Raw genomic sequence first — 14123 nt, 5'->3', positions numbered from 1 at the left:
CGGCTGCTCTCAGAGCCCAGCCCACATCCCCAAGCCTGCTCTCCATGCCCAGTGGCTTGGCTGGACGTTGGGTTCAGCTCTGTTTTGGAAGATGCTAATTCGAGGAACACCTCCTCATTGCATGGCTTTCTCATGGAGCCTCTGGCATGCTGCCCACCCCGCTCCACCCCCTGCCCCGAATGCCAACTGGGTCAATGGCCCCAGAGCCACGGCCCGTTCCTCTCCCCAGATGATTTCCCGGTTTTGGGTAAAACGGGGAGATGGCACTGCCGGGCGTTCTGCGTGAGGCTGCCCTAGAAGCGGAGCCGTCCTGGTGCAGCCGCAGGCCTCAATCCCTTCTCGGGGGCGGACGTTGGTCAGGGGACCCTGGCACAGGCGCCCGTCCCCTCGCCCAGCACACTGGGGAGGGGCAGAGGCCAGCGAGGCCAGCCGCGGGAGGGAAGAGCTGCTCTGCTCTGGGATGCGCCAACAGCCCCCCTCTGGCTCCCAATGCAAGGAGGCCGGGCCCAGCCCAAAGAGACATGGGGCTCCCATCCCTCACCTGCCCCGCCTCCTGGCCCTGGCCTTCCCCGGAGCCCCCTCCCTCGACCGGCCCGAGGGCCTCGGAGGAGGAGCAGGGGGGTCTGGGGGGGGGGGGTCCTGAGCCGCCCTCGGAGTCCTCCCGACGCCTCTTGAGGACGGGATCATCGTTTGGCACGCGCAGCGCGCTGGGGCTCGAGCACCCCCAAAGTGCCGGCCAGGCGAGGGAGGGAGGGAGGGAGGGACGGCCCGGGGGGGGCTCAGCCAAGAGGGGCTTCCCTTCCCCCTTCCCCCCCCCCGCACTCACCTGGGCGCAGGAGGGCGCAGGCCACGCAGAGGGCGAGGGCGCCGCCGGGCCAGGCCATCGGGAGGCGACCGCGGGGCCACCAGAGCCCCCAGCCTGGGACGGGGCGCCCTCCGCCTCCGCCGCGCAAGCCCCGCCCCGCGGGGTCCCAGAAATGACGTCGCCCGAGGGGGCGGGCCGGGGGCGGTTGCGGCGGGGGCGGGGCCTGCCTGGCTGCCCTTCCGCGGGCGCTCTGCCCATGCCCAGAGAAGACGACGACGCCGCCGCCGCCGCTCCGATGGCGGCCGGGATGAGCGACGCCCACCGCCACTTCCTGCAGGCCCTGATGGCGCTGGGCGCGGTGGGGGGCCCCGAGGCCGTCGCGCTGCACCGCCAGTGCTGCGAGCGCCATCGAGGTAGGCAGCCAGGGAGGGACCAGGGGGGGGGGGGCGGGCCTCGGGAGGAAGACCCGGCGGGTTCCCTGGGGAAGGCAGCCCCCCCCCCGCCGCCGCCCGAGCGCTGTCCGCATGGCCCCGGCCTGTCTCTGCCGCCCGCAGCCCCCTACGCCGCGGAGCAGCTGGACGACTTCATCGCCGAGGCCAACGTGCCGCTGCAGCCGCTCTTCCTGGAGATCCGCAAGGGCCTGGCCGAGGACACGGGCACGACGTGGTACGCCCTGGTAAGAGCCCCGGGACCCCCCGCGCAGGCAGGCCCAGCCCCAGCCCCCCCCCCCCACGCACACGCTGGGCATAGGGGGCAGGGCGGAGCAGCTTCCCTGCCAGCACCCTTCTGGTTTTGCGCAGGTGAATCTGGCGGAGTCGGAAGTCACCCACATGGCGAGCAACTACTCCGAGGCCGAGCTGGAGCTCTTCAAGAAGACCGTGAGTGCGGGTGCGCTTCCGCGCGTGGGCACAGCCTCGCCCGGCTTCCTCTGGGGCACCCGTGGCCACCTGCAAGCATTCGCGTGGCAGTGAGAAGGGGTCACGGGCACTTTCCTCACACGCTGGTCATCCCAGCTTCCCCTTAACAGAGCAACCCCCCCCCCCACCCCCGGCTGTGCCTTTCCTACCAGCCACCAGGCCAGGAGTGAAGGTGGCACACGGGCGGTTCTCTTTCACAGCGAAGGGAAGGCGGCCGGTGCCTGCCCTGGCCATGTTGTCGCCTTAGGAGAGCTGTATGGGGCCGAAGCATCACCGGGTGGGAGTGTGGAGAACGGGGCCAGTTTGGAGGCCCCGCAGGTAGTCGAACCTCCTGTGAAATAAAACCTCCTGCCACAGATGGATCGGATCATCCTGTCCGAAAACGGCTTTGTGTCTTCCACGGAGATTTTGAACCTGGCTGACCAGCTAAAGCCCAAGAAGATGAGGAAGAGAGAGGCGGAGCAGGTGCTGCAACGCTTGGGCCAGGACAAGTGGCTGTCTGAGGTAGCGGCCCTTGTGCCCTCCCCCCTCCCTGACCACTGATGCCTTGGCCGGAGGGGCTCTGTCCCCCTGGAAGGAGCAACGCAGAGGTGGCCTCGCTGGGCCGGCCTCAGTCATGCCTGGTGGCTGGTGCTGATCCAATCAGCAGCAGACACACAGAGTGGGGGGAGAGGAGAGGAGGCGGCCAGGGTACACAGCGCCTGCTTCCCCCCCCCCCCCCCGCAGAAAGAGGGCGAATTCACGCTGCACCCACGCTGCATCCTGGAGCTGGAGCAGTACATCCTCAGCCACTACCCGGAATCGTCCTGCAAGTGCCACATCTGCCATGCTCTGGTGGTTCAGGTAAGAGGGGAGCAGGTACTGAGCTCTTTCCTTTGGGGGCGGAGGGGTGCCCAACTCATGCCTCGCCCAGAGGAGAAGGTAAGCCTGGAGGGCCACCTTCCGCTGCAGTGCCCGAGAGCAGCCTCGGCTGTCCTGCCCACGTTTCCGGCCCCCGCACGGCTTGTGCTACCCACAAGGAGCCCCACCTGCTGCTTGCCATGGCCCTCCTCTCTTTCAGAGCCAAGTGTGCACAGAGTGTGGGATCACCATGCACATGCCATGCCTGGCCAGATATTGCCAAGGACAAGCCGAGCCCCGTTGTCCTCGATGCAAACAGTTCTGGCCTCACAGGATTCCAGGTAGGGCCACCCCCCTCCCCCCCCCCACCCCATAGGGAGAAAGGACTTCTCCTCTGTTGCAATCACACCGGGAGGGCAAGGAAACCCCAAAACCAAATGGCTTTTATTAGGGCAACACCTGAGAGCAAGCATGGCAGGGAAGACCTGCATGCCCCACAAAGCACAGTTTCTGGGCCTGACACAGTCTTGGGCAGGCCCAATAATCCAGCGAAACGGCTGGGTTCAGGATGCACAGGCTCCAAGCAGGCCCTTGCCTGGCTCCTAAGCCCTCCTTGTTGAAGTCTCCTGAACTGTGGGGCTGCTTCCCGCTGCAGTTGCCTCTTTCTCACCCAGCAGTGAGCCAGCCAGCTGCTCCGTTGTCTTCCAGCACCCCAAAAGAGAGCAGAAGAACCTCTTTGGCAGGAACCAGGCGGCGGTGAACATGCTGAGGGGCCAGGGAACAGAGGTCCTTCCAGCCTGCAAAGCCGAGAGAGGCAGGTGGGCCTACGGACTCATGCTTGGAGGTGTTTCTGAAATTAAAATTCTTGCTGTATTTTGTTCAAGGATCCTGTCGTCCTTTGCTGGAGCCTGCCTGAGGGTCTCTGTGTCACCAGCTGCCCCCCCCCCCATCCCAGACAGCCTTGGTCCTGGCCTTACTGTGCTTATGCTACTGGGCTGGGAATGGTGAAACCACCCCTCCCTCCCTCAGCGGCCGCAGAAAGGGGGTCTTACTGTTGCTTTTAGGGCTAGCTTTCAAAAGGGACATCCCTCAGGCCAAGGGGACAGACCGCCTACCTCACTGGTCGCTTCGCAGAAGGCGTCTTTACTCCAAAGAAGGACAAGGCCTGGACAGCAGCCAGAGCTAGGAACTTCAGCACCGAAGTGACACGGATCCGAACTCCCACAGTGTGCTTCCGGAAGACTGGCACCGTCCTGAGGGGGAGAGCCCACCCCTCTCTTCTAAGTAGAGAAGTTCTGGCTGCTGAGGCCTGCCCTCAGAATTGGAGCTACGACCACCAGAAGCTGACGGAGAAACTGGTGTCCAGGGCTCGCACGTAGTGCCAGTGCTGGACCGGGATGAAGAGCACCTGGCCCGGCTTCAGGACGCAGGCCTGGGACGCAGCTGTCTCAAACCGGGGGAACCTCACCAGGTCAGGCTCTTCCACATCCACCTGGAAAGGACAGACCAGCCTTGCTGCCGTGTCCACACCCACAAAGGGAGGACCTCTAGGCCACAGGGAGGAGGGTCTCTCACCTGGCTCGTGTTGTGGAGCAGGTGGCTCGTGTGAGGGTACAGCTTTTCTGACTGGGCAGGAGAATAGAGGCGCAGGTACTTCCGGCCCATGACCTGCCAGTGGGAAACGGGGGGTGGCTCAGCCAAGAAGAGATGGATTCTGGCTCCCCCCCCCCCCGGGGCCGACTGTCCTTCTTGGGCCCTCAGCAGATGGGTCGATCAGAAAGGGATGGGGTATGTCCTCTGCCCTCATTGCTACCCAAGGGGGGGGGGTAATGACCCAGGTGGGGAGGGTCCCATGAGGGCTGCAACACCCAGAGATGGAGCCCCCTGCCCACCCCCGCATGACAGGAGGTCTCTGCCTGCTCCACTCCTGCTGCCCTCTGAAGACCCACCATGGGGGCTAGCTGCCTTTGTGGCCACCTTGTAAAGAGAGGGCTGTACCTGGACCAAGAAATTGTGTTGTGGGTCCTGATGGAGGGGGGAGACGGTCCCTGCTGGCCCAAACCAGGCATTGACAGTAATCTTGTCCTCCTCTCCTTGGCCCAAGCAGCAGTAGTCAGGGATGCCGATATCCTGCCTCAGCTCCGGGATCTGGCAGAGAATGTGCAAATCAGCGGAGCAGAGAAGCCAGCTTGGAAGGTGGAGCTGCCTGCCTTCGGGCCCAGCTGATTTCACAGCCCCTCCCAACACAGACTGCTCCTTGCTCAGGAGAAGTCAGCTTGAGCCGGACCCTCCTTTACCTGGTCAAAGAGCTGGTGCTGGGCCAGGTATCCAGTGTGGTTCTGGAGGCAAAGAAGAGGAGGGGGAAAATGAAACGCTGTCTTCACATCTAAGAGGACAGCAGAGCCACAATGAAGACTCTAGCAGACAGTCCACAGTTACTTGATTTGAACTCCCCCCCCCCCAAGCATCCTCCTCCCAGCCACTCCCCCTGCCCAAGCATCGAGGGGGGCCCTTCCCATTCTGTGGGGCAGGATGGCACCGGCTACCCATGGATCAGGGTCCTCTGGCCATCCCCCGCCACATAGCTTTTTTTGCTGCTCCAACCTCATTCTCAATGTATCGGCTGATAAAGTCATCGACAGACATGAGCGTCTGGGACCACTCCTCATCTGTGTAGCGGGAGCCCACTTCGACGGGGACCGTGCGGCCGCCGGCCACACGGCGGATGTATTCCACACTGCAGCAAAAAGCACAAGGCCTTACCCTCTGTTCCAAAGTGGCTTCTCAAAGGGCCTGAGCCACAGAATCCATTGCAAATGTCTTTCTGCTCCCCCCCCACCCCAGTCTATTCCCATTCCAAAAGGAGGCAACTGCTCTGCCAGGGCCAATTGCCACGCTCCCACAGCTGACAAAAACTCTGCAGAGTTTGGGCAGTATGGAGGCATTTTCTGAGAAACAGGAAGCTTCACAGCAACCCTGCAATGTGGTCTTGATTTTCTCCCTTTGATCTTGACCAAAAGGTTCCCTACAGCAACCCGGAAATGTAAGGCAATTGTTCCTATGGACGGTAAATTATTTAACTCCTTTCCCCAAGGTGATGGACAGAGGGTTGCAGTAGGGGATGAGCAATCATGCCACTGTCAACTCCCTTGTGGCGTTCCCCAGGGTGTGGTTCTGCCCCCTCCCGCCCCCCCAGCATCCACAGGCCTCCTTGTCGCCAGTGGCATCTTCATTGCTTGAGAAAAGCAAGACAAGAGAATAATCTCCTTGTGCCTCAAAGTTCCTACCAGAGAGACCAGCAACAGAAGTGGGGTTTCCCTTACTTCCACTTCTTCAGGCAGGGCCAGTGGTCCACAATCCCTTCCAAGATCACAGGCTTTTGAGGGAGCAGGAAATGATCTCGGAAATGTTCCAGTGATGGGCAGCAAAGTTCCAAAATCCTCTCTTCTGCTTTTATACCTGGGATCCCTGGGGCCTTGGAGCTCAGGCGGGTTTTCTGCAATGAGAAGCCAGTCTCAGCACCATCAACTCAAACCTTCCTTACCATGCACACACAGTGGAGCTGTGGGCACCCTGGGACTGCCTACCACCCATGGGTCAATAAGGGCAAAAGGGGTGGCGTTTCAGGCCCGATTTGACAGGATTTCAGTCCAGGCTTATGGTGTTGAGCCTGGGACCCATTGATTGGATCCCTTTCCAAGTCAAAGGAAAAGCAGACCAGGTTGCCGTTCAGAGTCCTGCAGCTCAAGGACACCCAATACCTTTTGAAGGGGCTCCTCTTTGTCTCCGGCGATGGGTCCTTTGGGACGTGGAAGATGCTGCTGAAGGACACTGATCATTCTGGCCAGGATGTTGTCCAAGATAGAGGCGCCCAGAAGCAGCCCCAGGTCACAGGTGCGCATGGCCTCGGGCACAGTTCCTTCGACACGGCACAAGCAGAGCGCTTTGAAGAGGCAGCCGTAAGCGTAGACGCGGCGCCACTCCTTGTCCACTTCTCTCCATGTCCCAATGTTCAGCTTTTCCCAAGCGTAGTCCAGGATTATCTCACTCAAGCGCAGGCAGGCACTGCTGCCACGGCTGGAAGTGGGGCCCTGACCATAGACCAGAGTTGCTGCCTGCTGGAGCAGGAGGAGGACACTCTTGTCCACGTTCTCCTTGAAGTCCAGCTGCAAGCCCTCCTTGGTGCTGGGAAGCAGCGCCTCAAGGTCAGCCCACAAGGTACTGGCAGACGGGGCTGGGCCCAGAAGGGCAGTCACCTGCTCCCTGCTCTCCTGGTTGGGACTGCTCGGCTGCCCGCTCCTCTGCATCACGGTCGATCCTCCCTCTGTAGGGGAGGAACAGAAGAGGACCCCAAGTTCAATGGGCTTGGAGCCCAGGGGACACGGCTGCTGGGGGGAGGGAACCAGGCCCAAAAGGTTTCCCGTGCGGGAGACTGTGGGAGCAGGACACAGGGCCTCTGTCCCTCCGTAGCCAGCAGTTAAGTGAGGCCTACAAAGCCCCCTATTTATTTATTTATCTATCATACTTATACAGCGCCCTCCCTGGAGGCTCAGGGCGGTTAACATCATAACGAGGAACAATACATAAAACAGTCTATCCCCAAGTCTAGCTCTGCACCTGCACAAGGAGGCTCCTCCTGGGGGGCAGGATGAGCAGAGGGCCTCTTCGGGGAGCGCATGCCCTCCCGGGGCTCCTTTGGAAGAAGGGGAGAAAGGGTCCTCTCTTTTTTTGGGAGGGGGGGGCGGTGGAAGCTCAGGGCCATTCCCGCTTCAGGAGCGTCTCCCGCCGCCTGAGCAGTCGTGTGTGTGTTTGTGGGGGGGGGGGGGGGCGGCAGCCCTTGTGCGGCGTCGAGGGAGCGGCCTGCAAGGAAGCCCCCCCCCCCCCCGCCCCGCACTCACCGCCCAGCCGGGAAGCAGCCGCCGCCGCCGCGATCCCCAACACGAGAGACGCCTGCGCAGAGCAACGTCAACCGCTCGCGGCGCGCCGGGACCATAGACACGAGCGGACCACCGAGGTGATCCCTGCCGGGAGACCTAGAGCGCCCCAACGCGTCATAGAGGGACGGCGGTAGGAAGGGCCCGCGTCGAAAGACGCCTGCGCAGAACAATGGCCGTCGCTCGTGGCGCGCCGAGACCATAGACACGAGCCGACGACCGAGATGAGCGCGGCCGGGAGTCCTAGAGTGCCCGCGCGTACCATAGAGGGCCGACGGAAGGATGGGCCTGCGTCGAGAGACGCCTGCGCAGAACAATGGCGGTCGCTCGTGGCGCGCCGGGACCATAGACACGAGCCGACCGTAGAGTTGAGCTTTTCCGGGAGTCCTAGAGTGCCCCCGCGCACCATAGAGGGACAGCGGAAAAAAGGGCCCGCGGCGAGAGACGCCTGCGCAGAGCAATAGTGACCGCTCGCGGCGCGCCGGGACCATAGAGAGGAGCCGACCACAGAGATAGGTCCTTCTGCGAGGCCTAGAGCGTCTCCCTTGCACCATAGAGAGACGGCGGAAAGGGATGTTCGCCCGGCTGAACCGTCCCAGCGCGCCCTCTCTCCGGGACTTGGGTTGCCACCTTCGGGTGGGAGAACAGCTGGAGTCCTTGGGGGCGGAGCCGGGGGTGGGCGGGATTTGGGGCGGAGTCTGATGTTCGGGGGGTTCCCCACCTCCCAAGCAGCCCTTTACTCCAGGGGAACTGGAGAGCAGCTGTAATTCCGGGGGGTCCCGAGGAACCGCCACGAGGGAGACACAGCATCTGGGTGCCCTGCATCCATTCCGGGGTCAGGCCCCTCCTTGCAAGGGCGCCAAAGGGACCCCGCAGCGTTTCCCTTCTCCAGGTCACCCTCCCAGCAGCCCTGCGAGGTAGGCTGGTGGAGAGAGAGTGGCTGGCCCAAGCCCCCCCCCCCTACACACACCTCTGCCATGCCTCCCCATAGGCGTCTTCCCTCCCCAGACTGGAAAGCCTCTGAACTGCCTGCCTTTCTCCACCGGGAAGGTGCTCCAACCCCTGCAGCATCATTCCGGACTGCCGCCTTCTGCACATCTTCCAGCTTGAACCCTGGATCCTTCCCGTAAAACCACGTGATCACATCAACCGGGGTTGGCAGGGGCTGTCCAGGCACAGCTGTCTTAGGGCCACCTCTCCAGGGATCTCAAGGCAACAGTCTAGCGGAGGTGGTTTGCCATGGCCCGCCAACCCTGGGATTTCTTGGTGATCTCCCATCTAAGTACTAATCACGGTTGACCCTATTCAGCTTCACAGACTGGTCAAGACTGGGCTAGCCTGAACTATCCAGGTCAAGGCAACCGCCCAGAGCTGCAAAGAAATAGGCAGTATAGAAATCTAAATAAATAAATAAACAAACAAATAAATAAATATTATAAATCAGTCACTCACCCTGCCCACTTTCCCTTGGCCACTCAAAGAGGTGGTTACTTGTCCACTACCTTTAAAAGTTTCCTGTGGAAAAACAAAGTGTCCAATTATCAGCTGGTTTGTTAAGGTTTACCTTAGAGCTGCCGGAAAAGCCCAGTGCTTGGACCTGAAATTCAATGATTAGCTGGGGGTGGTGGTGGTCACCTTGGTGGCTTTGGGGTGAGCAGTGGGTCCTAGTGGACTTTGCTCGTGTTTCCAGAAGAAGAGAGAACAGAGGTTGGGGGCAGACTCTGCAGAGGGAGGCAGCTGTCTGGTGTGCCCTGGTTCTGGGAAGCCCCTGACGGTGGTGCCTGGGAGCCCTGGCTCGCCATGGGCCCAGCGTGGGGAGTATGGCTTTCCTTCTCGAGTGGGTTTGCCCTCATCCTCGCCCGAGAGCCACAGGCAGGGGCCTGGCTTTCCCAGGCTGGCTGCTGTTTCCCTCGGCCGACCTTCCTTTCCCTGGCTGGCTAATCTGAATGAGTTGTCCGGACTCGGTCACCGTCTTTGGGCTTGGTGAACAGACACCTGCTCAGTTGTTCCGCGCTGGAGCCCCCAGCGGAGCATTTTTACTAGACGGATCGATTTTCAAAATGACAGCATCTGTTTCCTTGTACACATTTATTTATAATTCTTCCCCTGGCGATTATCATGGGAGCTCCGTGAGTAATAACCAGCTGTGTGAATTAGCAAGGAGAGGAAGCGGTTATTTGATCTGTGAAGGTAGATGGCAGGCAAGGCCAGAGGTAATCAGCACTCAACAGATGCCGGGAATACGAAGTCTCGGGAAGCACATTGGTGGAGCCAAAGAGTGGCCACAAGAGCCAAACAGAGCCAGTCTTCGATCCCAAGGGGTCTCCTTTCCCTTCTTTGCTCTTGGCCAGGGCTGCAGGCCTCCCAACCCCAGTTACCCTCTTCCGCAGCCATGAGACTGGGCATGCAGAGCCCCAGAACCATGTGAGAGCCCCACTCTCAGAGGTTGCTGGGTGTTCCGGGCCGGTCACACTACATCAAATCTCAGCCTCGCAGGGTGATCCTTCCCCTGCAGCTCCCTGTGGAGACCATGATCAGGCTGCTGTGGCCAGCTCTCTCTGTCCTGGGCCCTGTTAGTGCACCAGCCTGGTCTCCGTTGCCCACTGAGAGGGCAAATGGGACAAGGAGGTGGCAGTGCCCAGGAGCGAGAGGAAGGGCATGGGTTACTCATCGGGGCAGACGAGGAGTTCCGCTCGAGCGGTTCTCCCCGGCTCCCGCTGACAGCGCCAGCCCTGCCAAGGGTGCTGTGATGGAGTGCGAAATGACCGCGATGTCTTTATCAACCCGCTCTCCGCATTGTGTTTGTATCGGGGCCATCTGCTCTGTGGAGAGCGGCAGCTGCCAGGCCCACAAATCGCTCGGCTGTGTACTTGCCTGCAGAACAACATATTGTCGTAATTTCCCTGATATGCCGAGATGAAATAACATTAACTAAGATAAGGAAGAGGACAAGATGGCTGCCACTGCACTGGCGCGGGGCGCTTCTGCCCCTTCCCTCAAAGTCACGGAAGGCTCAGTGGGGCTTTGCAGTCAGGCTGCTAGGCCCTGTGAGACCGGATCAGGCCTCCCTGCCTGCTGAATCCCTGCCTTCTCCCTGGCCGGAGAAATGGCCACTCTGGAGTCCTTCTCCCCCTCCTCCCCAGTTGCTCCCTGTCCTTCACACTGTTTCCTTGTGCCGGATCATGTCCGGCCCTTCTGTGCAGAGCTTCCATCCAAGGCAAGCGAGCCGGCCCCGGGGTCTTCCTGTGGGCCTCCCTTTGGCACAGGATCCGTTCTTCCGTTTGACGGGACTGGCCCCTGGAGTTGGACAGACGCTGGACTCCCAAGTCAAAAGAAAGGTCCGTCTTGAAAGCAGGGGCTTGTCCCCAGCTCCAGCTCCAGCACCTGCTGATCTTGAGATACTTCCCTAGGTACCACCCACAGACAAAGCCACAAAGGGCACCAATTACGCCACTCAGAGCCAGGCTGGATATCCAGGGCAGTTTTTCAAGCTTCCTTTTTGTGAGCAAATCGCATTTGCCTGGCTGAAAGGAACACGCAAGCCTGCCCAGGATTGCTCTCTGCAGCAGCCTAATTGGTTGTCACAAAGCAGAGCTGTGGCACGCACGGGAGCGTTTCCAAGTGGCCAGGCAGCAATTTGGAAAAAGTTGAGAGTTTGCTCCTTCACGTGTTTCCCTTCCTACTTAAAAACAATGGAGGTGTTTTGCAGAATTTGGGGCTGGAGCTAAGCGAGTCTGAAAGGGAGCAGAAATCATACAGGAGAGGTACAGAACAAATAAAAAAGGAAATAATTGTAATGGGTTTAATTTAACATGTAGGCAGGATTCTAATTCTTTTGATCTTCATGTGGAGAAGATTGTGGGTGACAGCAGGTGGAAGGAGGTGGGGGCAGGGGGAACTGCACGCCTTTAACAGCCCTGCCGCTAAACAGAGGGGACGTTGGGCCAGGCGCATGCACACAGACACACACAGACACACACACCAGAGGGAAATTATCTTTATTTAACTGCTCCCGTTTCTCCCACCAGCCGGGGGGGGGGGGGGAGGGAACCAGCAATGCTCCAGAACAATTTGTCCCAGGAAGTGAGGAATTAATTGCAGGACACGCCCTGCAGGGGAGTTTTTGATAAAGCAAAAGGCAATTATCCAAGCTGGAATTTAGGCTCTTAGCTAATAGCCCTAAAGTGCCATGGGTTTTTAATATCCCTGTAAAAATACTCACCTGTTCTTGCAACCACAACTTCCAGCACTAGGTATTTATCTCCACTTGCAGATGCATCTGCACCAGGGTTCACTGGTTCTTTCACTTCACTGGCCTGGCTGCTGAACTTAACAGGGTGGCTAGGAGGACTGAGACTCCTGTGCCCTCCTCTCTCAGAACGCAGCTTCCTGTGGGCATATTCTGGCGTGCGGGTTCCTGGCAGTGTGTTCTGGTGTCCGGGACCCCTGGGAAGGGTCGGACAAGGGTGCCTGCTCCATTCTGCTCTCCCACTCATGTGTTTTTTATTATTAAATTACACCCTGCTTGTCTCTTGCCACGCAGGACTCAGAAGTGGGTAACAAGAACCCAAAGTACCCTTGAAAGAGCCAAGCTTCCCCCATCCCTGTCAGCCTTTTGTTGCTCTTTCCTCAGGGAGAAAACCCAGGGGGCAGTTGCCCTCCAGCCACTGAGCTCTGTAGGTAGGAAACACCTGGCCTTGTGCAGCCCTTGTCCTGCCCATCCTACGCATCATCCAGGACCTCTTCCACATGATCCTGTGCCAACACCTAAACGCTTGGGAGCGGAGGGGAAGGGCTGGCTGGGTCCTCTCTCTGCCGGCACCTCCAAGGCATTGATTTGTTTTCCATTTGTAACCCAAGAGCTCACCTGAGTCCATGCGTGACATACAGCAATGGGGGGGCAAGGATTGCACACGTGTGCACTGGCATCCTTGGCTGTGTTTTATATGCATTGCCAGAGCCTGCATGCAGCAGACAAATTAAGTTAAGCTTGGATTTTATTACCCCCTTTATTTAATTCATCCTAACTGTTGCTTTCAAGCTGTGAACCAGCTGTTGACTGTGAAAAGGGAATTTTAATTTGAAAGGAGCATCTTCAAGCCCCCTGGAAGAGGTGCCAGCCAGCCCGTCATCTCTCTGGATCATGCTAGTCTCTTGGGCTGGGGGGGGGGGGTCGGTTGTCTGCCACAAAGATCCCCAAAGTCTGGCCCAAGGACGAGGCATCCTGGAAAAGGACCAAACCTGCCCCCCCCCAATTTAATAGGCATTTGTCGCCCAAAAGGAAACACAGGAAGGAGTTGGTGGGGGCAGTACCCATATCCACTGAGCACCCCTCAGTCCATCCTGGCTTGGCCCCATAATCCCGCCCTCCTGGTGAGTGCCCCAGAAAGCAAAGCCACCTTCCTGAAGGCTGAGCCCTGGCTCTGTCCACAGTGGCCGCTGTGACAAATGACCACTCACTTCCTCTGCCTGGAGGGACCCGCCCGCCCGCCTCTGTGCAAATCGTCCCTATGTTTCTCCCCAGCCCCAGGAGCTCAGCTGGAGAGGCGAGGGGGATCCTCTGACGGGTCACGTGCTTTGTTCTCACCCGCTAAGCTAAGCACTGCCTGCTGACAGCTGTGTGCAAACTTGTCAAGGATGTCAGCCGGGGCTTCCCATCTTCAAAGTCCCGACACTGAACACAACTTTAAAACAGCCGCTCCTCATCAGACAGATCACGTCCTCCTCTCCTCACTGGAAGCGCAGAGGCCCCAGGTCTTGAGCAGAATCTCAGCTGCCAGTTTCCGGGGAGGGGGCTGCTCTGTGCACTCCTGTCCCCAGGACGGACCTCGGTGGGAACCTGCTTCTCCAGTGGCAACAGAGGCCTGGCCTGCCCTCAAACCTGCTCAGTGGTCTCTAATAATGCCCGTGCTGCCATGGTCCAGCTCGGGGCCTACCAGGGAGCCATACTGGACAGCTCAGCCCATGTGGTGTAGTGGTGAGAATGCCAGGCTATGATTTGGGGGGTCCAGGTTCTGTTCCCCGCTTGTGCTGTGGAAGTTCAGGGGGTGACCCTAGGCAAGACAGATGCTCTCTCCACCTCACCGAACTTACAGGAGGGTTGTGGTGGGGAGAAAACAGCAGAGAGGAGAATGCTGGAAGGTGCTCGGGAGTCCCCTTGGGAAGAAAAGGTGCGGGGAGAAAAATGAAGCAAGGAAATAAATAAAAAGAAAACACAGTAAAATATTGCACAGTCATAAAGCCAGCATGGGCTAGGCAGAGAAATAGTGGCTGGTCCCAGGTCACTCGGTAAGTTTATGGCAGAGTGGAGACTTGAAGCCTGGTGCAAATGTCCCAGTTCTGGACTTCTAGGACAGCTCTGTCAGAGAGAGAATGGAGAGACCTTTCGTCTGATCAGAGACACCTGTCTGATCCAGCAGGGCTCTCTGGACATTCTTGAGAAGATGCTTGGAGGCCTCCCCCCCACACACACACACACATACACCCCTCTGCCCCTCTGCTCTTGGCCCCCCTCACTGCAGGTGACCCCCACCCAAGCCCTGATCTCCCTGTAAGGGGGAGTCCTTCCTTCCGTGAGCTCCAGGGCTATTTCCCGGGCAGCCTCATGTGCCGGGAGGGAAGCTGCAG

At 59.4% G+C, this 14123-nt stretch overlaps 2 protein-coding genes across 5 annotated transcripts; one reads left to right on the top strand and one right to left on the bottom strand.

Moving 5' to 3' along the window:
- Positions 1 to 245: 245 nt before the first annotated feature.
- NSMCE1 (NSE1 component of SMC5/6 complex) lies at positions 246 to 3440 on the top strand. 2 transcript variants are annotated; one of them, XM_077317117.1, is made up of 7 exons: positions 246 to 1218; positions 1360 to 1481; positions 1606 to 1683; positions 2080 to 2226; positions 2449 to 2565; positions 2783 to 2903; positions 3240 to 3440. In XM_077317117.1, exons 1-7 carry the CDS (start codon positions 261 to 263, stop codon positions 3320 to 3322), a joined length of 1626 nt encoding a protein of 541 aa, XP_077173232.1. In that variant the 5' UTR covers positions 246 to 260; the 3' UTR covers positions 3323 to 3440. The 2 variants fall into 2 exon arrangements, with proteins under 2 accessions (XP_077173232.1, XP_077173231.1); XM_077317116.1 differs by having other exon boundaries at positions 3237 to 3440.
- KDM8 (lysine demethylase 8) lies at positions 3153 to 7676 on the bottom strand. Of its 3 annotated transcripts, none has more exons than XM_077317119.1 (9): positions 7180 to 7404; positions 6324 to 6886; positions 5886 to 6058; positions 5167 to 5299; positions 4860 to 4901; positions 4561 to 4710; positions 4138 to 4230; positions 3678 to 4054; positions 3153 to 3359 (listed from the first exon to the last, which is right to left on the bottom strand). In XM_077317119.1, the coding sequence occupies exons 1-8, from the start codon at positions 7322 to 7324 to the stop codon at positions 3890 to 3892; spliced, it is 1464 nt and encodes a 487-aa protein (XP_077173234.1). In that variant the 5' UTR covers positions 7325 to 7404; the 3' UTR covers positions 3153 to 3359; positions 3678 to 3889. The 3 variants fall into 3 exon arrangements, with proteins under 3 accessions (XP_077173234.1, XP_077173235.1, XP_077173233.1); XM_077317120.1 differs by lacking the exon at positions 7180 to 7404 and adding an exon at positions 7461 to 7676 and having other exon boundaries at positions 3259 to 3412; XM_077317118.1 differs by having other exon boundaries at positions 3259 to 3412.
- Between the last annotated feature and the right edge of the window lie 6447 nt (positions 7677 to 14123).

This window comes from Paroedura picta, chromosome 17 (genome assembly GCF_049243985.1).
Source record: "Paroedura picta isolate Pp20150507F chromosome 17, Ppicta_v3.0, whole genome shotgun sequence".
Classification (NCBI taxonomy): Eukaryota; Metazoa; Chordata; class Lepidosauria; order Squamata; family Gekkonidae; genus Paroedura; species Paroedura picta.
The sequence above is the reverse complement of the archived record's forward strand: the minus strand, read 5'-3'. Positions and strand labels throughout refer to the sequence as shown.